The sequence below is a fragment of the Caretta caretta genome, chromosome 1, assembly GCF_965140235.1.
Source record: "Caretta caretta isolate rCarCar2 chromosome 1, rCarCar1.hap1, whole genome shotgun sequence".
In the NCBI taxonomy this organism is placed as follows: domain Eukaryota; kingdom Metazoa; phylum Chordata; order Testudines; family Cheloniidae; genus Caretta; species Caretta caretta.
Window position 1 is genome coordinate 139,350,489 of NC_134206.1, and position 24,334 is coordinate 139,374,822.

Below are 24,334 nucleotides of genomic sequence, written 5' to 3' on the forward strand. Positions count from 1 at the left end.
CACTGAGATCTACATTGGCACAGGGATGTGCTCACACAATTCTCAATGCGTGATCAGGGGCATAGTTTGGCTGGCCAGTAGGAATGGGGCCAATCAGGGTTAGAACTGTTTTGAGAAACCATTTGAACTGGAATCTGTGTAACCCAAGTTTAAGCATAGTAACTGATATCACAAGCCCAAAATAAACAAAGTTTTATACCAAGGCCACCTAATCTAGTTCACTAAACTACTGCAGATTTGAACCTAGCCTTCAGCGATGGAAAGACAGATCAAATTCTCCGATTCGTGAGTGGGGATCCCACTGAAATCAATAGGCCAAATTAACTGCTGACTTACGTGGGTGTAACTCTGTTGCTTAAAACAGAGTGAATTTGGCCTAATTTCTGAGCCCATAACTGCTTCAAGGGCAGAATTTACCTTGAATCATTAACCCTGCTCAACACCTTGCTAGACCATTGAGGATGGCATTTTAAATAGTGCTGCAGAGTCACATGGATTGCACTATACAGGCAACTGCGACAAACTTGTTTTGCAGAGGTTGAGTAAAAAAGCCTATAGCACAACAAATCTGCCAGCTCTTGCTCATTTGAAGTAAGACCTGTTTATTGTGCTTCATCTTGAATCTTAATATGCTATTAAAAAAAAAAATCTCTTTTGCTCCTCCAACTCCTCCCCCTTTACCATCTTCTAGTTCAGGGGTGGGCAAACTTTTTGGTCCAAGGGCCACATTGGGGTTGCAAAACTGTAAGGAGGGCCGGGGTAGGGAAGGCTGTGCCTCCCCAAACAGCCTGGCCCCAACCCACATCCGCCCCCTCCCACTTCCCGCCTCCTGACTGTCCCCCTCAGAACCTCCCACCCATCCAACCCCCCCTGCTCCTTGTCCCCTGCCCGCCCCCTCCCAGGATCCCCTGCCCCTAACAGCCCCCCGGGACCCCACCCCCTATCCAACCTCCCCTGCTCCCAGTCCCCTGACTGCCCCCGGGACCCCTCGCCCCAGCCCCCCTTACCATGCCGCTCGGAGCCGCATGTCTGGCAGCCGTGCCACCCAGCCAGAGCCAGACACGCTGCCCTGCAGGAGCGCACAGCCCCACCGCCCAGAGTGCTGCCCGCGCGGCGGCGTGGCTGCGGGGGAGGGGCCGGGGGCTAGCCTCCCCAGTGGGGAGCTCAGGAGCCGGGCCAGATGTGGCCTGCGGGCCATAGTTTGCTCACCTCTGATCTAGTTCCAATAGCCGGAATAGCACCTTTGTACTTCAAAAAAGTAGCTTTGGTAGTATTAGGCACTGCTGATTGGACAGCTGCATAACCTACTCTTGGCTAATAAGCATAGTGATATGCAGTCAGCTTGAGGAAAGTTAGGAGTTTGGGTTTTTTGTACTTCTGGCTCTGTTTTGTAAATAGGTGGATGAAGAAGGGGTTTAAAATAAAAAGCAGGCAGGGTATCTTTGATTTTTCTTCAGTGATCCTAACATATGCTGATGAATATTATTACCTGAGCAGTAGCTAACAAGTTGCTGCAGTAATGTGCTGATGGAACAAGAAAGTAGCAGTAGCTCTGAATAAATCATTTATGCGTGCACTGCAGACTGTGCTTCAGGGGATGGCATTAACAGTGGCGCACTTTCAGACAAACAGAGGAAAAGGCTTTCACCCAACTTTTTACTTAAACCTAGGAGGAATAAAACAGGTCAGTGGTGAATATTAAATTAACTTCTGGCCATCTTCCAAAGTGATTTGGCCTACTTAGGAATCATCAAGAATGAAGAAAGCTTTGCTTCTTCGCATCCTGATTTCTCCAGGGAGGGGGCAGAAGAGCTCTGTGCATGGATTACAAAAGCAACCTGATTTCATAAATCAACAGTTCTCTCTCTCTCACACACACACGCACACACGTCTTTCAGTGTCATAGCGATATTTATGCCATATTCATTTCATAATTCTAACGTATCTGATATGTTCATACGAACAGAACAACATACATAGATAGATGGGGTGGATCAAGCTGGTATTCAGCCTTGCAAAATCATTGTGGAAATTTACCAGACCGGAGTCAAATTTTACTCTCTCTCCATTCTGGTGGATGATGATGAAAAGAATATTACTCAACCATAACAAAATATGCTTGTCCGAGGCTAGTGGACAAGCAGAACTTTGCAAGGCTCTCTTTCTCATACACTGAATGAAGGATATTCTGTTGTCCTTTGTAGTGTGCCAGGTCCTCCTCCTCCCCCCCCCCCTTTTTTTTGTATTTTTGGTATTAATCTAAAATACAGTATTTGTTTACTGAAAATAAAACTATGTTTTAGGGTAAATCTGGATTCAGAACAGCAGATAATCCAAGGATTGGGAACAATGGGGTTAAACCAGCTATAGTGGTTTGATGTCCTATAGGAAAAAATATTGTGCCATATCATCCCCTCCTAGAGAAAAATCCCTGAGAGGGAGTTGTGTGAACAGGAGAAGCTCTGTAAGGTTCCCTTGCTGAATTTTCACCCAAAGCCTCTTATTCCACAGGTGTGAAGGGAAAGAGAATGACTCACCATCCCTAGGGTGACCAGACAGCAAGTGTGAAAAATCGGGACGGGGATGGGGGGTAATAGCAGCCTACATAAGAAAAAGACCCCAAAATTGGAACTGTCCCTATAAAATCGGGACATCTGGTTACCCTAACCGTCCCCCAGAATGAGAAGGAGGGTTAGCCACTCGAACCTGCAGATCTCTATGGCCTCTGTATGTATAGCATCATTTGCATTGTGGGAATTGGGGGGAGTGGCCGCTGGATGCAATCTTAGGGCCTTTAGCTTAGTTATCATGAAAACCATCCTGATTAAAAAGGCAGCCCAGAGAGAGGGAAAATTTCCCCCATTGGGGGAGTATGGCATAGTCACTAGAGGTGCCTGAAGCAACGTTAGATATGTTTACAAAATGAATGTGTAGGAGTCACTTTGCTTCATTCAGGGACTGGATTCAGTATGAATAGCGGTAATGTTTATTGACCAATTTGGATACTGTGCATTAAAGAGGCCATTGAAATACAAGGTTAGAGCATCCATCCATCCTTTCCCCCTACTTATGTATTTTGTTTTCCTATGATACTCCACCCACACTTTCCCTTTATTTGAAATAATAACAGATCTCGTCAAATATTTTTATGAAACTTTTTGGATGATAAATGGCTTCTTGTTGAAAAACCAGAAACAAAAACACCTCTAATTTTCTAAAAATCTGTAGATTTTGGTAAAGATTTTTGGTTTTGGTTTTTGAAAAATGACTTTTTTTCCCCAAAAATGGCTTAAAATATTTTTGGTTTTAGTTTTTCATTGAAAACTTGAAAAATGTTCACAGGGAATTTTGAGGCGGGGGCGGGGAGGAAGGGATTTTTTTTTCAAATTTTCCCTGTGCAAACTAATTAGGATTTTCCAACCAGCTCAAAATAATAATACTTGATGTGCTGTCTAAGTGATACAGCAGTACCTTCACTTTATAGCCCTGGTGGCCGGACTTTTTTGGTGAAGGGTCCTCAACTCTGGAGCTAACTCCTCCCACCTTTGGTGTGAGGATATATGGATCTGCAGGTCATTCTGCAAGCCCTCTCATTTCTTTAAGACTTTTGTGAGGGGGGTGGATTGAATGGAATGTGAAGGGAGGATGTGCTTATCTCTTCTGTTTGTTTCCTGGGTGGTTCACTCCTTAAATATGAATATTTGAAATATTGTGTCTTTATGAAAATTGTAACGATCCTAGAGCAGTAGGATTCTTTGACTGTATATATATAGTCAAAGATCTTTACAAACACTAATGAATCTTTCCTGAAACTCCCCCATTGTTATCCCCATTTTAGAGAGGAGGAAGCTGACACACAAAGAGCCTGCTCCTGCTCCCACTGAAGTCAGTAAAAGTTTGCTATAGTTGACTGGGAGCTTGCTAGCCCCCAAATGACTTGCCTTGGGTCAGTCAGTATCAGTATGTCACAACCAAGAAGAGCAGTATTCTGCCGACTCCTTTCTCTGGTCTTTAATCGCCAGATCATCCTTTTCCCTTGGAAGCATACTCCTCAGACCTCAGTTTCGAGGGCATGTGTCTTGGGCTAAACTGGGCCATACTAAGCCTTAAGCCTTTGTTGCTTACACACAAAGATGTGAAGGGCCACTTCAATCCTATAATCTCTGGAGCAAGAGAGATAAGCACGAAGTGCCAAAAAAGAAAAAAACCACATTATTTATTTATTTATTTATTTTAATAATGCCTGGTGCCCTATTGTGCTGTGTCCTTTACAGACACGTAGGCCATGTCTGTGCGACAAAATTATGTCGACCTAACTTACATTGGCGTACGGCCACCTCAGTTATTAAATCACTTGTGTGTGTGCACACTTGGCGCCTTGTGTCAGCATGTGCATCCTCACCAGGAGCGCTTATATCGATTGTATTGTCAATATGGGGCATTGTGGGATGGCTCCTGAAAGCCAGTAACAGTCGATGTAAGCAACACAGTGACTATGCTGACACCATTGACCTAATTACTTACACTGTTCGGGAAGGTGGTGTTACTAAATCGGTGTAGCGAGTCATTTACGTTGGTGGGAGCCGAATTTAAGTGAAGACACTTCCACAGCTAGGTTGATGCTAAGCAGCTTATGTCAACCTACCCCTATAGTGTAGACCAGACCTAGTAAGAGATGGACTCTGCCCTGAAGAGCTTACTGTCTAAATAAACAAGAAAGACAAAGGGGGAAGGAGAAACAGAGGCACAGATAAGTGAAGTGACTCACCTACATGGAATAGACCTGGGTCTCCTAAGCTCCAGTTCAGGGCCCTATCCACTGGACCACACTCCCTCTGTACAGTCGGTCAGTAATTCCTGCTGAATTTATTAAGATTGAAAGGTAATCATCTACGGGCATTATTATGTATCATTTACTTTTTGACTAGTTTAAATCAAAATCACAACTGTTTTATGAACTAACTTCTAGCTGAACTAGCCAAATTGTCTGTTGGTGTCAATCCCATCAAAATCAGCTGAACTACACCCTTCCACAGGAGCAGAGAATTAAGCTCATCATCTTTATTTAGACAATCCAGTAAGGTTCTAGCACCTTTCAGTTTTAATTGGAAATTTCAGCCTGAAAGATCATTAGGAAGAAATCATACATTTCAAAGATGAGGATTCAAATGAATTTGGCCATAACTAAAGTCCAGAATCTGTGTTTCACCAATAAGATCTGACAGTGGGCTATAGTGCCCACGCATGCTGTAAGGAGTTTTCTCTAACACATGAACAGAGCCCAATTCTGACATGACAGCGAATCCTTAGTAAAGTGACTGCATTGGTGTGACTGGGTGGTGAATTTGTTTCATGTGGTATAATGGTAAGAATAACCATCAATGACTTGTTCATTATCTATCTTTTACGGTTACAACAGAGTTACTGTTATCAAAGCTCTAGGAACTGGTGCCTAAACAACCAGGAACGTGGGTCTGGTTGCAGACTTGAAAGGGAAAACAAGCTGTAGGACAGTAAGAGGCTCACTCCTTCCCCAGCACCTACTATGTCATTGCCAGAAATCACAATGTTTCCTGACTGTCTCTGCAAATATGCATGCTTGTAGCCCATTCAGAGCACAGCATATCTGTTGACAAACTCCATTTGACATACAGAGTCCAGGTTTATCTCTCAGGCTCCTCTCTGTTTCCCTGTTTCTCTTCAAAGACTTTATTAGGACTGCCGTAGCTGATACTGTAAATATTTGTTGGAACAGGCGGACAGACACATTAAAAATAGAATAACCTTCAAGGAATGCAGTGTTCATTTCCTTGGTTTAAAAAATAGTAAGAGAGATTTTGCAGAGCTGGTCAGAAAACGGATTTTCTTTTTCCCTGTGGAAAATTTTGATGTAAATGAAAACAAAAATCATTAACTCAAAAAATTGTAAACCAAAAATTTTGGCTGCAAAGTTTCAGCTAAATTTCAGCTAAATATGGAAAAGCTTCAGTTCAAAAATGCCACTGCAGTGCCCTTATGATACTTGTACTTTGTGTTCCTCCTGCCCCCATTCTCTTCTATGAGCGAGGCTCCCTGGCCAGACTACATCTTCCATGATACATCATGGTCCCCTCTTGCTGAGCCTACGCAGTGCATCATGGGAGTCCCGGGTTACTGTGCAGTATGGGAGATGTAGTCTGGCTGGGTAGCCTGGCCCATAGAGAAGAATGGGGGCATGAGACGTCGAACTACAGATCTGATGGGGAACTTCCAAACTGAAATTCTTCATTTTTCAGGTGGAGCGTTCCAGTTTTGGGATGTTCTGTTTTTTGATGGAAAGCAGACATTTTTGTAACAGATTTTTAGCTGAAAATCCAATTTTCTGTCAGACAACAGTTTTGATAGAAAATTTTCAATCAACCCTAGATTTTAGTGCTCCTGAAATGAGGGACTAATATCACTGTCTTAAAAGCACGATGGAGTATGTGAAAGCTCTGCCAATGCACATCAGTTCTGACCTGCACCACTCTGCTCTCCTAGTTCTGAACTCCTCGTTAAGCAAGCCTGTCCAAATGTGTGATTAGTTTGCTGATGTGTACAAACTGTGCTCAGTCTGAGACTGTCAAACTTCTCTTCATTTGTGACCCCAGCCAGGTTTTGCAGCAGGTCTTTTTTCCAAAGGTTGAAGGGCTAGCTCATTGAGCCACCAAACCCTCAATTATGTTTCAACATCTGGTTTGATTCTCTGCAGATAAATAGCAGCTTTGCCACTAACAACAAAACCTTAATTCATTGTGGTTTGCTCAAGCACTGAGAGCAAATATTTTCCCTTTGCCGTTTGGGGTCATTTTGAGGGAAAAACAGAGTCGGAGATATTTCAACCCTTTTAAAATTATTATTACTTCCTAGAGAAAATAGAATGTAAAGCACCTTTTCCTTCCATTTGTGAGATTATTTTTATGGGGAAATTGCTGGCCTTGTAAGGAAACATTGTTGACTAAGGATCAGGAAAGATGATACAAGTCAATTGTGTTTTAAAGAAAACAATCATTTTTAATTCAGGCCTTAATAAAGCCTCATAAAAAGGTACAGTCTACTTCTCTCTGTCTCTTTTCCTCTTTCATTTTCCCCCGTAAAACATTGCCAGGGCTTACACATGAACGGAGCGGGGAGAACAGGTCTGTGAGTATTGCAATTATAAGTATTTTAGGAAATGTCCATGGCTGTATAAGCTGCTGATTCCACTTATTGATGTTTGGAAGGCTGAAGTTTCTATCTAGGTCATGTTCTCCAAGGCTGCTGTTTCTATTACAGCCAGACCTTCTGTTGACTTGGGCTGTCTTAATGCATCAAAGAGCCTCTGCTATGCTTCAGTTCCTGTTCTGAACTCAAGTTGCACCTTTCAGTTTTTGCTTATAATCACTGAGGTGGGTAGCCTAGCAATTGGAAGTCAAGCATTAAGCAGTTACTTTCTAATACTCCAAGAAGAAGGAGAGGAAGGCAAATCTTGTCATGTTTTTATTATTATACATTTTAAAATCTCTTCTTAAATCCCTTTCCCCACCCTTTTTTCTTTTTAGGATTATGCACATCATAATCCAGTTATTGGCATCAAAGATAATGAGAGTTGAATCCTAAAGAACAGTTAAGATTCTTTTATTAAAACATAATTTTAAAAAGAGGGGAACAGGCCAGCACAAAAATAAAAATATTAAAGCAATGTGGGAATGTTTCCATGTCTCCGTACAGCACAATAATAATAAAACAATAGGTACCATTTTGTGATGGGATAGTTCACTTGTTTGGCTAGTGGATTATGTGTCTGAATTGTTTTACCTGTTAATTTAGGTTGGCACGATCACTCATCCTCCTCACTGTGGTGTAGTACAGCATCACAGATATGGAGGGTGATAAAAAATACTGCATTTTAGAATGCTCAGTTGGTTACTGTCGACGAGAAATATTGTGGAAGGCATTGCATTGGGAGGGCATTTGAAATTTGTTCTCTTTTATTACGATTTTTAGACCTGGAAATTGCAATGCAAATTTGTTTCATCATGTAGGATCAGGTCCTGCTCACTGTTACATCAATGTAAATCCAATGTAATTCCAGTGACGGGAAGCAGAATCTGGTAAATGTTTTATAATCGCCCCCTTACCAGATATTTCTCAGACAGCTGTGCTCAGGGTAGAATGGGATATGGTGTGTGACAGTGTACAGCTGGGGCAGATTATAGCAACATCTTTTTTCTTCATTAGTGCTGCAACAGTTTGATTTTTCCTTCTGGTCACTCTATGGCCTCAGTTAATTTTTATACATTCCCACATCTCCCGACTGTTAAAGGATTGTGTTCAGATCCCTGTGCTGTTAGACCACAGCACTAACCAATTGAGCAGAGTCCCAAGATTCTTTAAGGGCAGGGAAGTGTTAAATCCCTCATGTGATGGAGAGTAAAAGAAGTGGGATTACTGTTCACGACTCTGATTTGCCATTCTGCTGGACCGTGAGGAGATTAGAAGGACCAAGTACTTGGGCTAAACCATCTGCATGTCTCGAAGGGGAGTGTGGAGGATGTACAGATGTTCAGTCAAAGTCTATGCCATCCGTGTTCCCAGAAGATTATTCTCCCTGACCCTCTGCTCCCCCCTTACTTAAGCAGGTCAGCTTTCGCATAGCACTGGGACTCAGTAAATACTATGGATAAAAGCAAAGAAGCCTGTTGGGCATTGGGATACTTTCTTGAAAAACACAACAGAGTGTTCAACCATGGCTCTGGGCTGCTGTGTGCTGAAGAATGCAGGTATTTTTGTTTTTAATTTGTAGAGAGGATTTCCTGCTGTTGGTGGGGGAAGGGTTTTCCCCCGTCTCCTATATAGAAAAGTTTGGTTTCCCAAATAAAAGTTGCTCCTGTTTTCCATTTTAAGAGCCAAGGAATGCAGTAAAGTTTCAGCAACAGGTAGTTCCTGTCAAACTTGATTTAAAGTGCCAGAACTTTTCAACTTTCGTCTTTGCTCTGTGAATGCTGGCATGTGTGCTTTTGGAATTTCATTTTATGATTTTATTTTTGTTTGCACATAGCACAGAGATTTGTCTGAACAGTGCATTCACTGTCAGCTACTAGACAGGATTAAAGAATACAAAGTAGCTGTCTGAAAACTTGCTGCATAATCAGTCTGTTAGTAGCCACCAGGTATGGAATGAGTTTGGTGGTTCTCTGCTTCTCTGTTGGCCATTCCCAGTGTGTGACTATTAATATTGAGTGATGTGTTAATGGATGAATGTTATTAATTTGGCACAAAGGTCATGCTTTTATTTTTTATCTCCCTTCTTGTAAATGATCAGACAAGTCTTCTGTTTTAGCATTTTATTATTAATAACACTGGTATCATCTAATCACGGCAGTGATGTAATCTGTGGAATCAGGTTGTATTGGTTTTTTGATTTAAGTTTCTGCTGCCGTGGAGAAACAGCTCTATTTGTTCATCACTGCAAAAGTGCAGACTGGACAGGATTATTCGTTGTCAAATGAAATAAAAAATTAAAAAGACCCCAGGCAAAACATCGATTCAGTCACACATTTTTGCATCAGATGCATGATCAGTTTAATAAGTGAGATCCATCTACTGCTTGGAGGGAGGGGAGCTGGAGGGAGGGATTGAAAAAGAGGAAGAGAGGGGCTTGATTTGTTATGCTTGACAATTGGCTCTTTCAGCTTTGTTTCTCCACAGCTAGAGGGGTCTGTGGGGTTGGATGTTGTTTTGTTTTGTTGTTAAAACTCATTAGTGTCAAATCTACTGATGTCTGATAAAGATTACACTGATGTGTAAACCCGTGGAAGGGGGGGTGTGAGAGAGAGAGGGAGGGAGAGACTGTTACTAGTATGCAGGTGCTAAAAGGATTAGAGGCAGGGTCAATAACATATCACTTAACACAGTGGCAGAGGTTGACAACCTTAAACTACTGCAAGTGAAAGCCGAGAGTGCAGATTGACATGCCAAGCATCCAAGTGTTACTGTCTTAATTCCCTCTCCTTACACTGTCCTACGTGTGTCTTCTGACACATTCAACACAACTCCCCCACACTCTAGCTCCTCCTCTAGCATGACACTGAGCAGTGACTGTTACTACAGAGTGACACCAATCAGTGGAAGAAGCACCGCAAGCTATCTCACTGCACTCCCTCCAGAACTGCCCCAGGACTGTTTTATGAAAATGATACTTCGCTAACACAGATGAAAGCCTGTCAAGAATAATCTTCCAGGCATAATATACATGAGGATTCTGGGTGGACTCCTCCTGAAGGTCGAAACAACAGACTGGACTTCTACATAGAGTGCTTCCACCCATGTGCATGGGCTGAAATTGTGGAAAAGCAGCATCACTTGCCCCATAACCTCAGCCGTGCAGAACACAATGCCATCCATAGCCTCAGAAACAACTCTGAAATCATAACCAAAAAGGCTGACAAAGGAGGTGCTGTCGTCATCATGAATAGGTCGGAATATGAACAAGAGGCTGCTAGGCAGCTCTCTAACTCCACATTCTACAGGCCATTACCCTCTGATCCCACTAAGGGTTACCAAAAGAAACTACACCATCTGCTCAAGAAACTCCCTGAAAAAGCACAAGAACAAATCCGCACGGACACACCCCTAGAACCGCAAGCAGGAGTATTCTACCTGCTACCCAAGATCCATAAACCTGGAAATCCTGGTTGCCCCATCATTTCAGGCATTGGCACCCTGACAGCAGGATTGTCTGGCTATGTAGACTCCCTCCTCAGACTTACGCTACCAGTACTCATAGCTATCTTCAAGACACCACTGACTTCCTGAGGAAACTACAATCCATCGGTGATCTTCCTGAAAACACCATCCTAGCCACTATGGATGTAGAAGCCCTCTACACCAACATTCCACACAAAGATGGACTACAAGCCGTCAGGAACAGTATCCCCGATAATGTCACGGCTAACCTGGTGGCTGAACTTTGTGACTTTGTCCTCACCCATAACTCTTTCACATTTGGGGACAATGTATACCTTCAGATCAGCGGCACTGCTATGGGTACCCGCATGGCCCCACAGTATGCCAACATTTTTTGGCTGACTTAGAACAACGCTTCCTGAGCTCTCGTCCCCTAATGCCACTACTCTACTTGCGCTACATTGGTGACTTCTTCATCATCTGGACCCATGGAAAAGAAGCTCTTGAGGAATTCCACCATGATTTCAACAATTTCCATCCCACCATCAACCTCAGCCTGGACCAGTCCACACAAGAGATCCACTTCCTGGGCACTACAGTGCTAATAAGCTATGGTCACGTAAACACCACCCTATACCGGAAACCTAATGACTGCTATACTTACCTACATGCCTCCAGCTTTCATTCAGACCACACCACATGATCCATTGTCTACAGCCAAGCTCTACGATACAACCGCATTTGCTCCAACCCCTCAGACAGAGACAAACACCTACAAGATCTCTATCAAGCGTTCTTACAACTACAATACCCACCTGCTGAAGTGAAGAAACAGATTCACAGAGCCAGAAGAGTACCCAGAAGTCACCTACTACAGGACATGCCCAACAAAGAAAATAACAGAACGCCACTAGCCATCACCTTCAGCCCCCAACTAAAACCTCTCCAACGCATCATCAAGTATCTACAACCTATCCTGAAGGACGACCCATCACTCTCACAGATCTTGGGAGACAGGCCAGTCCTTGCTTACAGACAGCCCCCCAACCTGAAGCAAATACTCACCAGCAACCACACACCACACAACAAAAACACTAACCCAGAAACCTATCCTTGCAAGAAAGGCCTTTGCCAACTGTGTCCAAATATCTGTTCAGGGGACACCATCATAGGGCCTAATCACATCAGCCACACTATCAGAGGCTCGTTCACCTGCACATCTACCAATGTGATATATGCCATCATGTGCCAGCAATGCCCCTCTGCCATGTACATTGGACAAACCGGACAGTCTCTACATAAAAGAATAAATGGACACAAATCAGACGTCAGGAATTATAACATTCAAAAACCAGTCGGAGAACACTTCAATCTCTCTGGTCACTCGATTATAAACTTAAAAGTTGAATTCTTCAACAAAAAAACTTCAGAAACAGACTCCAATGAGAGACTGCTGAATTGGAATTAATTTGCAAACTGAAAACCATTAAATTAGGCTTGAATAAAGACTGGTCGTGGATGTGTCATTACACAGAGTAAAACTATTTCCCCATGTTTATTTCCCCCCTCTACTGTTCCTCACACGTTCTTGTTAACTGCTGGAAATGGCCCACCTTGATTATCACTACAAAAGGTTTTTTTTTCTCTCCTGCTGGTAATAGCTCACCTTACCTGATCACTCTCATTACAGTGAGTATGGTAACGCCTATTGTTTCATGTTCTCTGTGTATATAAAATCTCCCCACTGTATTTTCCACTGCATGCATCCGATGAAGTGAGCTGTAGCTCACGAAAGCTTATGCTCAGATAAATTTGTTAGTCTCTAAGGTGCCACAAGAACTCCTTTTCTTTTTATGAGGAGAGTTGTTTATCAACATTTTCCACATATTTTCAGAGCTTCTGAGCCAGGTAAACCAGTCCCCTAATAGTTTTAAAAAAAGTTTCTATAAATATCTCTGCAGACTTATTTTTACTTGGTTTTCTGCCTCAAGTAAGCAATGTGTTTTGTTCCAGATGTTGTTAACGGATTCATCTTGTGAGAACAGTTTATATGCCCAGTTGCTGTTTCTAGAAGTGAAAACAGCATTAGTATATGTCATACACTATATATATAAAAAAGAGGGAGCCAGATTCTACCACCCTTAGACCTTGTCTTCACAAGAAAGATAAACCAGTTTAACTTAAATCAGTTTTAAAACAATTTACTTAGAACTATTACAAAGCTCTGTGAGGACACTTCTATTTTGGTTTAAGAGTGACTTATTTTGGTTTAGCTTAAAACAATTCTGAGACCTTGCCTATATGAGAAATTGTCACTAGTTAAACTAAAGGTGCAATTTTAAACCGATTTAATTAAGCTGATGCAAACTCTGTGGATATGCTTAGTTCTGATTAAGCAAGTCTTATTTTGATTTAGCTTGATTTATTTAGGAATCAGTTTAAGCTAAACTGAAAGGAAAACACTGTCAAAGTGAAATAGACATGCACACACAGTCAAATGGCTGGGATGATCTGGTGGGGATTGGTCCTGCTTTGAGCAGGGGATTGGGCTAGATGACTCCTGATATTCCAACCCTGATATTCTATGATTCTATGAAATCAATTAAGCTTTATGTGTGGACAAGCCCTTATTCCTCAAGTAGTCCCACTGAAATCACCTCAGCGGTGAAATCAGTGGGACTACCCAGAGTACAGTACTATTCAATGTAAGTAAGGGTATCAGAATCTGTACCTATGACATTAGCAGACAAAACTAATACTACAATATCCCTCTGTCTGGCCCAAATCAGCCTCTGCAAGGAAATTCAGAGTTGACTGGTTAGCTACTGCTCCAGCCTGACCCCTTGACATTATGACTAGGTAATGAAGCAAATATGTTACTCACCATCTCATGCTCTGGTGAGACCTCTTGCAATACTTAATCAAGGGTAAACACCAAGCTCTGAGTGCCATTGCTTTTCTTGGCTTAGCTGTTATGTGGTCCATCAAAAACACAAGTAAACTAGTTGCATTAGCATAGTTCTGCTATTGCCAAGCTACTGTGGTTCTTAGTGGATGTCAATAGGGGTAAGAAGTTGGGGTTGTGCTAGTTCAATAGAAATACTATTGACTCAATTATGATACCACTGGCTCCAGTGGCCGGACATTGTTAATAAGAAGAAAGGACCAGATCGCACCCTATTGCTCCATTGTGCAAGGAGGGGAAGGAGGATGCAAGAAGCCTTCTATCACTTACACCCCTGTTCAGCAGCAGGGCACAACTGCAGCCCCTGTACTCCCTAAGGTGCTGGATGGCCTCCCTGCTCCATACACATTGGCCAGTGGAGCTAGCTGCGTGTGCAGCGCAGAGTACACAGCAAACGCTGGAGGTGTAGCAGCAGGTGAGCTCCTTCTGCTATTGTTGGCTCAAGAAGGAATTCAGTCTTCCAGGTGTAAAATCCCATCGGCAGTCCTCCTGGGGTGGTGCCGCTCTGTACTACCCCCACCGCTTGGTTGTGTCTTAATTTTATTTATTTGTATTACAGTAGGGCCCACAATGTCCATTGCACTTCCAAACATGTAAGATGGCACATTCCCTCTACCAAAGAACTTACAGTCTAGGGAGGCGAGCGCTAAGGGCCAAATCTTGACTCAAACATTGCTTGGGGGGCCCAAGAGAACTCTTACCATGAGAAGTGCAAATCAAAGGGCCACTCCAGACAGCATCCTATGGCCCCCACCTTTCTTTATTCTGAGATCACAGTTTTATTCCCATGTGTATCTTAACCCCACTCTCTTTCTTAGGGCCTTATCCAACTCATTATTTCACTGAAAACCTTTCCAGTCACTTCACTGGGACTTGGATCAGGCCCTTGTCATTAGCATGGGACACAATGCTGCAAGGTACACAGCACTCTGACCCTGGTCCACCAAAGCCCTGAAACACATGCTTCACTCTAAGTATGTGGCAAGCCCCATTGGCTGCAATGTATTACAGAATAAAATGGTTTTCCAAATACACTTTTACTTAAAAGAAGATTGGGGCCACTCCACATATGTGTTGGGTAATGATCTATCATAATGTGGGAGGGGTCATTTGTCTTGTCTGAACCTTGGTGTAGGTTGGGTATTTTGTCTTCTACAAGCCATAGCACTGAAAGCATAGGTCCAAGACCTCTTGGAGCTGCTAGCAGTCAATTGCAAATGAAAAGCTATTAAAATGCAATTGTTTTATTGTTAGAATTAACGTATCTGATCCACCTGAATAATATCCTCCAACTTTCTGACAAGTGGCAGCATTTGTGATGCTGATTCTGTGGTGTGCGGGAGCCCAAACTGCAAAGCTGTACCTGTTTCTGTTCTGTTTAAGCAATTAGCAAATGCACTTTATCCAGTAAGCACTAAACATTTTGTTTAAATATTAAACAGCAGCATTGTTGATGGTTAAACCAGTATTTAAAGCCGGCCAGCAACTGATTAACAGTCCCTATCACTGATTTCAGTACTCTCCTTCATAAACGAGGGGCTGAATAATTACCTCCCTAAGCAGATGGGCTATAAAATTTAGATCTAAAGTTAGAATACCATTTCATCCCAAAAGTGAGAGTGCTTAGCTTTGGACCCTTTATTGAGATAGATCCTAGTGGCAAGATTTGGGTTGGGATTTTCCATCTCCCCAGTTGAGGGTGCTTAGAATCAAGATTCTGGCCCAGCTCTAAGGTTTGTGTTGTTGTTGTTGTTGTGTTTTTGTTTCTTTGCTAGAATCGTAGGGTTAGAAGGGACCCCAAGGGTCATCTAGTGTTTAACGCCCTGCCAAGATACTTGGTTTTTACAGTATTTTGTTTGTGGCAATTCAGTAAGAAATGCTGAGATTCTTTGGGGTTCAATTGAACTGTGTGTATGGGGGCAGCACCCTGAGTAGACTAGGAAGCAGAGTGTGACTCAATGAACCAAAGGCTCTGTCTATTCCTGGCCATGTGCACAGGATGGAGAGGATGTAATGGCTTCTGTGCAGGCTGCTTCACTACTGTGCAGCTAACCATGGTTGTGCAGGGAAGTAAGGGAACATGCAGCCTGGGTCACAATCTTGGCCCTTTGTGATCTTCATGGCAAGCAGCTAGTGGTCACATAGTTGCAGCTGGTTAGGGATCCTGGGGTCTGTAGTGTGTCTGGGATGGCAGTATGTAAGTAGTGGTAACCATTGCTCAAGCTTCAGGTCTGAAATGTTTTCATTCTCCAAGAAGCTTACACACTGAGGCTTAGGGCACTGAAATCTGGGTTTGATTCAAATTTAAAAACAATCACACCAGTTTACAAGAGGAAGTTAAGAGTAATGCATTTACTAGATTCATTCATAGATTTTAAGGGCACTAGGGCCCATCATGATCAGCTCGTCTGACCTTGAGTAGTAATGGGGGAAACTGTTGTACTTGGGCCTTGGTTTGGATTCTTATGTAAAGTGTAGCCCAACTACAGGGCATGAGCCTCTTGATTCTACATAACAGAAATGGAAATTCCCAAGAACGCCCATTCTCATGAAATTTCTGGTACTTCAGATTCTGGGTAGCAAATTTGTGACAACTGTCAGTTTCATGGTATTTTGCCACTTTGGGTTCTGGTCAGAACTATGAAATTCAAAAGTATCCAATATCAGGACCTCAAATGATTTTGGTTCAGTTTTAAAAACAAACAAAAAGGATAGAGATGTTTCCTACTTTATGTGAACCCGTCCTTAGAGGGGTGCCCAACCTGAGATCACCCTGGCAAATCCCAAAGGGACATGTCTTCCTTGCAAATTGAGTGCCATGTGGATGAATTTCTGGCAAGGTGTTTAAGGTGGTCTGGTTGTCTAGTCAGTTGATGTCCATCATTGGCAATTCTGTGCCACCAAAGCTCTTGACATCCACGTGATCACCAGCCATCTAGTGGCATTCATTGATGCACACGCTTCGGAATTCGTTGATCTTCTATTCTAATAATAAGACCATATCGAGAAAGTTGCTGAAACCAAACCAGTGCTGATGGGGATGGATACTAGGTTTGGCTTTGAATATCCTCATTTCTGATCTTGTCTGACAAAGATGAGAATAAAAAAAGTCAATGCAATGTTCTTTTGTCTTCCTCAGGACCCACATTTCACTTCTGTACAATAGAATTGGTATAACTGTGGTTCTGTAGAGCCACAACTTTGTATCGAACTTGATGTAATGGCATCCCTACAGAAGCCTCTGCAGGGCCCAAAACCTGTGTAGGATAATTTGGGGGTCTTTTTAACTATAGTTTCAACCAACTTGCTTGGTACTGAAGTTAGGCTTAACAGCCTGTATTTGATCGAATCGCTTTGGAGCCTTTTAAAAAAATCAGTGTCATATTAGCGATCCACCAATTATCTGGTACAATTGGTGATTTAAGCGATAGGTCACATACCACAGTTAGTAGTTCTGCAATTTCATATTTGAGTCCCTTCAGAACTCCATACCATGAATACCATCTGGTCCTGGTGACTTATTACTGTTTAAATTTTCAGTTTGTTCTAAAACCTCCTCTATTGACACCACCACCTGGGACAGTTTCTCAGATTTGTCACCTAAAAAGAATGGCTCAGGTGTGGGAATCTCCTTTACATCCTCTGCAGTGAAGACTGATGCCGAGAATTCATTTAGCTTCTCCGCAATTGTCTTGTATTCCTTGAATCAATGACACAAGCTGAAGATCTGGCCTACTGAGTGAACATTTTGGAGAAAACTTTTCTTCTCTTTGCTTTACTTTATAGAGTGACACCTAGAGGACCTTGCTTAGTTTATGAATAATACCCAGATTAGATGTTTAGTTGATGTCTTTTCTTCATGATTATTTGCTGGATTCCCTCTAAATCAGATGTGCCACATGCTTTCAGGTTAAAAAAACCTAGGTTTACTTTTGAACACCATTGACCTTGTTTTAAATCTGAAACACAGAAGCAATTTCTCAGTGGTATATGAGTTCCAAATGTCAAACACTGATAAGAGGAAGGAAACTAATGTCTCGCAAATTGGAAGAAAAGAGGCCCTCATGGAAATGCTCCACTTCCTTTCTTACTTGATTGCATCCACAACTCGTCAAGAGGAAATTGTGATTTAGTTTTTCAGTGCACAGTAAATTACTCTTACAATCAACACCCTGTCTGTGTTTTATACTTACCATGGATGGCCTCTGGCCGTTAACCATAACCGCAAACGTTTTTTTTACTCTTTGAAAGGCTCACTGGTAATTTAGAACTGGGCCATTCATTTTGAAATAAAAATGTACTCCAGAGCAAGCTTGGAGCATGTGCAGTCTAATGGCAAGCCCATGGCTGAATGGGCTATAAATAACATATTAAAAAAATAAGAGTCCTGGACTCATACCGTAGTGAGTCCTTTGTAGTGTTACCAATTAATGCTACTATATATATGTACTGGTGGGATTTGCCCTCCTGCCCAGGAAAGCAGTTAATAGTTAAAGGAACTGAATATAGGGAAGGGTTTTATTTTCTTGAGTTCATGTTCCCAACTGCATGGGAGCACATTTTAATGTAACCCCACATCGTGACAAAACCCCTGATTTCACATTAGCTGTCATGTCCTGTCATCCACGGCTCTGCCACATGGGAAGGAGTAACTGAACTGGACTAATTAAAACAGACCATTGACTTCCCCCAGAAGCTCTTTTCCTATTATTTGGAAGGGGTTGAGGGAGATGTGCCAGTTGCTAATATGACAAGCCAAGTTGATCAAAATATCATAGCATGAAATCGATCTGTCAGTGCTGCTGTGAACTATGAAAAGGCATTGAAGATGGAAAGGTGAGGTAAAAACAGTGAATAGTGGCAGGAGGATGGCTTATGTTGAGTGTAAATAGTTCTGTTGTTACTTACTGCTCACATGTATATGCTTTGTTGATAGGTCACTCACTTGTCATGTCATTAATACAGTACTTTACTGCATTCGGAGCCTGATCCACTGCCATCTAGGTGAAGGTTGAACAAGGGATGAAAATGATTACAAGTGCTTGTTTTCTGTCACAGTTTTCTTAGAGAAATTTTTACTATTAATTATTATATGTAGCACCCCTGTCAAATCATTCAGTGTCTGTACAGTACAAAAACAAATACAACACAATAAAGATATGATCAATTATTATCCTATAAAATCCAATAACAAATCGGGATCCAGTTTAAAAAAGTGGAGAGAGAGAGCCTGGAGTGGAAGATTAGGGTCCAGATGTAAACAGTAGCTTGGGGAGGGTAAAGTGATCTTGCATTAAAGTCTGAAACCCAGAAGCGGTTTGTCAATGGAATAATGGTTTCAATGGAGCTATGTTGATTTATGTCAGCTGAGGATCTGGCCCAATAAATCTAGGGCAAACAGTTCTAAAAACCACAGTTTGGGGAGAAATAGTTTTAAAGATGTTCGCTAAAGGTGGGAGAGATGCAATGAGACAGATTTAAGGGTGGGGGAGTGGGTTTTACATTATAGGGTGCATCACAGCAAAACTGCAATTATTTGACAATAGCAGATGCAAAGGTGAACTCTAAACAATGGAGCAGGTCTCCAATAACACCAGGGTAGAACTGGATGGAATTTTTTGGCTGAAACTTTTTTCACCAAAAAAATGCAGTTTTGGGTTGACTGAAACATTTTACAGGTTAGCTGTGTTGTTTCGGTCGGAACAACACCAAACCAAACAATTCAGGAAAAATAACTGAAACATCATTTTGACATTTTTGACACAAAACATTTTGATTTTTCAGTTTAAAATGGTGATTTTTTTTTATTTTTACTTCTATTTTATTTTTTAAGAAACGGTTAAAAAACTCAGACTAAATGAAACATTTTATTTTGGGTTGAACAAAACATTTTATTTGATCTGAAACCATTTTTTCCCCTGGTTTTTGGTTTGGTTTGGTTTGGCCAGTGAACTGAAATGTCAGCTTTTTACACCGCTCTAAGATGAGGCCAACACTGTTAAGGGAAAAAAAAACCCAGTGCAAGTATAAAGTCAATCCATTCCTCTATAGGTATCATCACCGCAGTAGCAAGTGGATGACAATAATAAAGAATGTGCAGTCATTAGTCAGCACCCACCCCCAACATCATGGGTCAGTCTAATCTTTAAAGGTATGTTCAGCAACCTGGAGGCCTCCTCTGCAAGACAGTTAAACGGTCCCCATGTTTATTTCAGGCCTTACAATGCACTGACTCTCCATTTTCATATAAAGACATGTCAGTACATATGGACATTGCATTATGCTGTGCGGCTGCAACATCATAGCTGATACAATGACATTCAAATATCACAATGAAGCAGCATTATGTGGGGTTTTTAATGGTCTGTGGTACAAAAAGTGGCAATCATGGTGCAGTCTGATGTGTCATAATATGGACTGCTGTGACAAATGAACTGTAGTGTCATACTGACAGAGGGTTCTCCAGAACCAGGGCCGGCTCCAGGCACTAGCATTCCAAGCAGGTGCTTGGGGCCGCGCTGTGAAAGGGGCGGCAGTCCATGTGCCATCAGAGCAGTGTCTCGTCTTTTGGTAGCAGCCTCTTTCCTCAGGCTGCCGCGGCGGCAATTCAGCGGCAACTTTAGTCTGCAGGCTGTCAAGGCGGTAATTCGGCGGCAGCTTCTGTCTTCAGATGTCCTGCTTGGGGCGGCAAAAACAGTAGAGCCGGCCCTGTCCAGAACAGCATAACCAATGCAGAGTTCATAGTTTTGAGGTTAAAAAGAAAATTATAGATGTAATTAAATACCTAAATTAGAGGCTGCCAGCTCCTGAACTGCTGACGCAGGTTCAGCCTCTAAACAGTAATCTGAAAAGTGATTATTATAACAGTGTTTGGGGCCTGCAACTGAGATAGGAGCCCCATTGTGCTAGGTGCTGAGCGTACGTATGATAAGAGATGGTTCCTACACCCAAGGAATTTGTCCCTCAGCAGATAATACTAAGGGAGGGGAAATGAATGAATGCATTTGACAGTTGGGGAACTAAGACACCGGGCGACCCAGGGTTACACAGGAAGTCTGTGCCAGAGCTGGGAACTGAACTCAGATCTCCTAAGTTGCTGTCCAGTGTCTTAATCACAAGAACATCGTTCCTCTCCAAAATGATCCATTTTACTGGCATAACCTTTCTGTGTATTACATCTAGTTGGGTTTGTTTTGCTTTTTTTAAAATTCAGTGACCTATTTTGGAGTAACTTAACTAGACAAGAGCCTTTAAAGGACACTGCTAGAAAGGACAAAATGTGATGTCCTTATCTTTGGCAAGGGGGCTAAATCATTTCAAATCATCTTTGAAAGATACAGATATTGACGTGGTACCTTATTATACCTTTGGTGTTTTCCTTTCAACCTTCAGCATTGTTATGTCTTCTGTACTTGCTTTTGGAGTCAAATGTACTTTTAACAGCCCTCTCTTACATCTTACCCCCTTACTGCATGGCCGCCAGCCTCCGGTTATTCTGCTGTTTAAGGAAATGTCTGTGTGAGCCTGTGGAATGGAAGTCAAGTGAGACAGAAAAAGAGGGAGAAAAATCCCCAAACAGAAATAAAATGTACAGCACCCAGGACTGCAGGAAATGGAGACAGGCTCCTAGCAGAAAGGTCAAGTGAAGGTGTTAGTGAGAGAGTCCAAAGGGATATCCAGCATGCTCTGTATGCTACAGTTATCAAGCAGCCCTAGTAACACTATGCCTTTCAGGAGGAAAAGATTAATGTGCTGAATTTTTGGTGTAATGGGTGAGTGTAGGGAAGGTCAAACGTCAGGGCCTGCAGTTTGAAGGTCTACTGGACAGTTCAGAGAGTTGAGAAAAGCAGGGAACTGGGCACGGAGAAGAAGGGAAATAAAAAGTTGACGTCTTTTTACTGCCAATTCCAAGTTTTAGGTATTGGTGTATTAGAGTCCAGCATGAGGTACTGAGTGTCCTTATCTCTAGCTAAAGTCAGTGGGAATTGAGGGTACACGGCACCTCACAGAATTAGGCCCTTATTTAGGAAAGTGTGCAGGCATCTCGGGGCAGAAGACAATAGCACATAGCAGCAGTACCCAAAATGTTAGCAGAAGGTTAGGGTTGCCAGACATCCGGTTTTCGACTAGAACGCCTGGTCGAAAAGGGACATGTGCTGACCGGGCTGCTAAAAGTCCAGTTGGCTGCAGCACCCGGCTCCACGCAGATCCTGGAAGCGGCCAGTATGTCCCTCCAGCTGCTAGGCACGGGTGCTGCCAAGTGGCGCTCCGGGCACTGCCTCTGCCCTGAGTGCCAGCTCCGCAACTCCCATTAGTCAGGAAGCACGACCAATGGGAGCTGAGGGGGGTGGCACCTGTGGACGGGGACAGCATGCAGAGCCCCCTGGCCCTGACCACCCCTGCGCCTAGGAGCTGAGGGACATGCCGGTTGCTTCCAGGAGCCACTTGAGATAAGCACCTCCCGGAGCCCCCACCCCAAACTGCGTCCCATACCCGAACTCTCTGCCACAGCCCTGAGCCCACTCCCACACTCCAAACCCCTCGGCCCCATCCCAGAGCCCCCACCTGCACCGCAAACCCCTCATCTCGGCTCCACCCCAGAGCTCACACCCCAAGTTGGATTCCTCATCTCCTCCCAAACCCCAATCCCTGCCCCAGCCCAGTAAAAAGGAGCGAGTGAGCGAGGGTGGGAGAGAGTAAGTGATGGAGGGAGGGGGGATGGAGTGAGCGGGGGCGGGGCAAAGGCAGGGCCTCAGGGAAGGGGGCGGGGCAAGGGTGGTTGGTTTTCTGCAATCAGAAAGTTAGCAACCCTAGGAGAGCTGGGGGAAAGGAAGTTATATTCAATTGAAATTAAATGGGAACTGAGGGAGGCAAGGCACTGGGATAACTGTTAATCTTAGAGAAAGTGCCACGGATTTTTCAATATTGACAAGCAGTTGGGACCTTGGTTTTATGTCTCATTTGAATGAATCAAAATATTTAACAAGTTGGTAAGGAAGGATGATGAAAGAGGAAAAAAGTTCTTAAAGGACAGAGAAAAGAGAACAGGGAGAGGTGGGTTTTGAATAACAGAATAGGAGGTCAGTCTAAGCAACAGGAGAGAGAAGGTCCTGACAGGCAATAGGACAAGCTCAGTGGTTTGAGCATTGGCCTGCTAAACCCAGGGTTGTGAGTTCAAACCTTGAGGGGGCCATTTAGGGATCAGGGCAAAAATTGGGGATTGGTCCTGCATTGAGCAGGGGGTTGGACTAGATGACCTCCTGAGGTCCCTTCCAACCCTGATATTCTATGATTCTATGACAAAAAGGACCAGCAGACAAAATAAGGCTCAGGAGCAGTGAAACAGAAGACAGTATTAAAAATGGACTACACAAATGCTTACATGTAAATCCATTTGATAGGCAGTATTTTGTACATAGTACACTGTATTCTGGTTGTGTGCGTATGACAGAGAGAGAGAAAGAAAGAGAAGAATACTAAATTTATAAGCATAACATCAATAGCTTGTAATATTGTTTATTCTGGGGTTTTATATTAAACAACCTGCTGAAACAATTATACAAAAAATAAAACCACTCAGATTCCTGCTTAAGCATAGTAAGTCTCTGTTGCTTTACTCATTGTCATCATCCATTCTGTTATTACTATGTATGTTCACAACTCTGATTAGGCCCCTTTATCAAATTTTGCTTAGCCCAGTACTTTGAAAGTTTCCAAGATAAGAAGCACTTTTCAGCACAAATGGGGTTCTGAGCTGTTCTTGAAAACAATTTTTTGTATGAAGTGCTGGCCAGCTAGATAGTGAATAAGGGGGAGTAAATCCATGTGTGACATTGGCAGCTTGTGGGTCCACTGCAAGAAAGAAACCATTTCCAACCCATGTTAATACAGGTTTACCAATCAGAAGAAACACATAGGGCCGTCTTTTCAAAAGAGCTTGCCTTCGCGAGTTACAAGAGTGTTCAGTGATTATTTTCCAGTCTATACACGCAGTCCCATTTCTGTTTTACCTAGTGTGGCTTTGAAACAGAAGCCAAATAATGATAAAAACGATCTTCCCTTTCCAAACATACCAAAGTTCTGATGCTGACTGCATACTTTGTACTTCCACAATGATTTTCATGCAGAGATTGCCTAGCACTTTATAAACTTTTAGCCTGGGATTTTCAAAGGAGCCTCGAGCAGTAAAGTGGAGTTCAGTGGAACTATACTGATTTACACCAGCTGAAAATCTGTCTGTTGTGTTTTGTATCGTGACTGAATAACACTCCAATACTATTTTTTCTAAGGTAAAATGGCTGTGTAGGCCTCCATTCAGTGTCTTATGTTTTCCTTAATTTCCGTGCCTTGTTACATTTCAGCAATTTAAGAACCCAACATTAAGCAGTCAAGCAGGAGTAAAACTAAATTGAGCAATTTTGTTCCCAGTCTTCCCCTAAGTAGCACCCCCCTTCCTCACCCCATTCCTTTTGATCCCTAAAGAGCCAGCTATGGTTTTAAATAAACTGTAAGTCGGGACCTGCCGCTGCTTGATGTCTGGCCCGAGATGGAAGTAAAGTGTCACCTCCAATTTTATCTGGGTGTAGAACAAAGAAATCTGTGACCAATCTACTGTACAATGCACAGTGATTGTCAGAACAGGGAGCTTTGGTGGAAAGCATATTTCAAAGCACAAATGGAAGC

At 42.7% G+C, this 24,334-nt stretch overlaps 1 protein-coding gene across 3 annotated transcripts in view; it reads left to right on the plus strand.

Annotated features, from left to right (window-relative positions):
* The window catches only part of NHS (NHS actin remodeling regulator), a 335,527-nt gene that overhangs the window by 229,163 nt on the left and 82,030 nt on the right, over positions 1–24,334 (plus strand). The window contains exon 1 of one of the 3 annotated variants that reach the window (XM_048861987.2): positions 8,536–8,780. The exons of the other annotated variants lie outside the window; for them this stretch is intronic. Within the exon in view, the coding sequence (XP_048717944.1) occupies positions 8,747–8,780 (34 nt within the window). The 5' untranslated portion in view covers positions 8,536–8,746. Of the gene's footprint in view, positions 1–8,535; positions 8,781–24,334 lie in introns of those variants that run through there. 3 annotated transcript variants of the gene reach the window in all.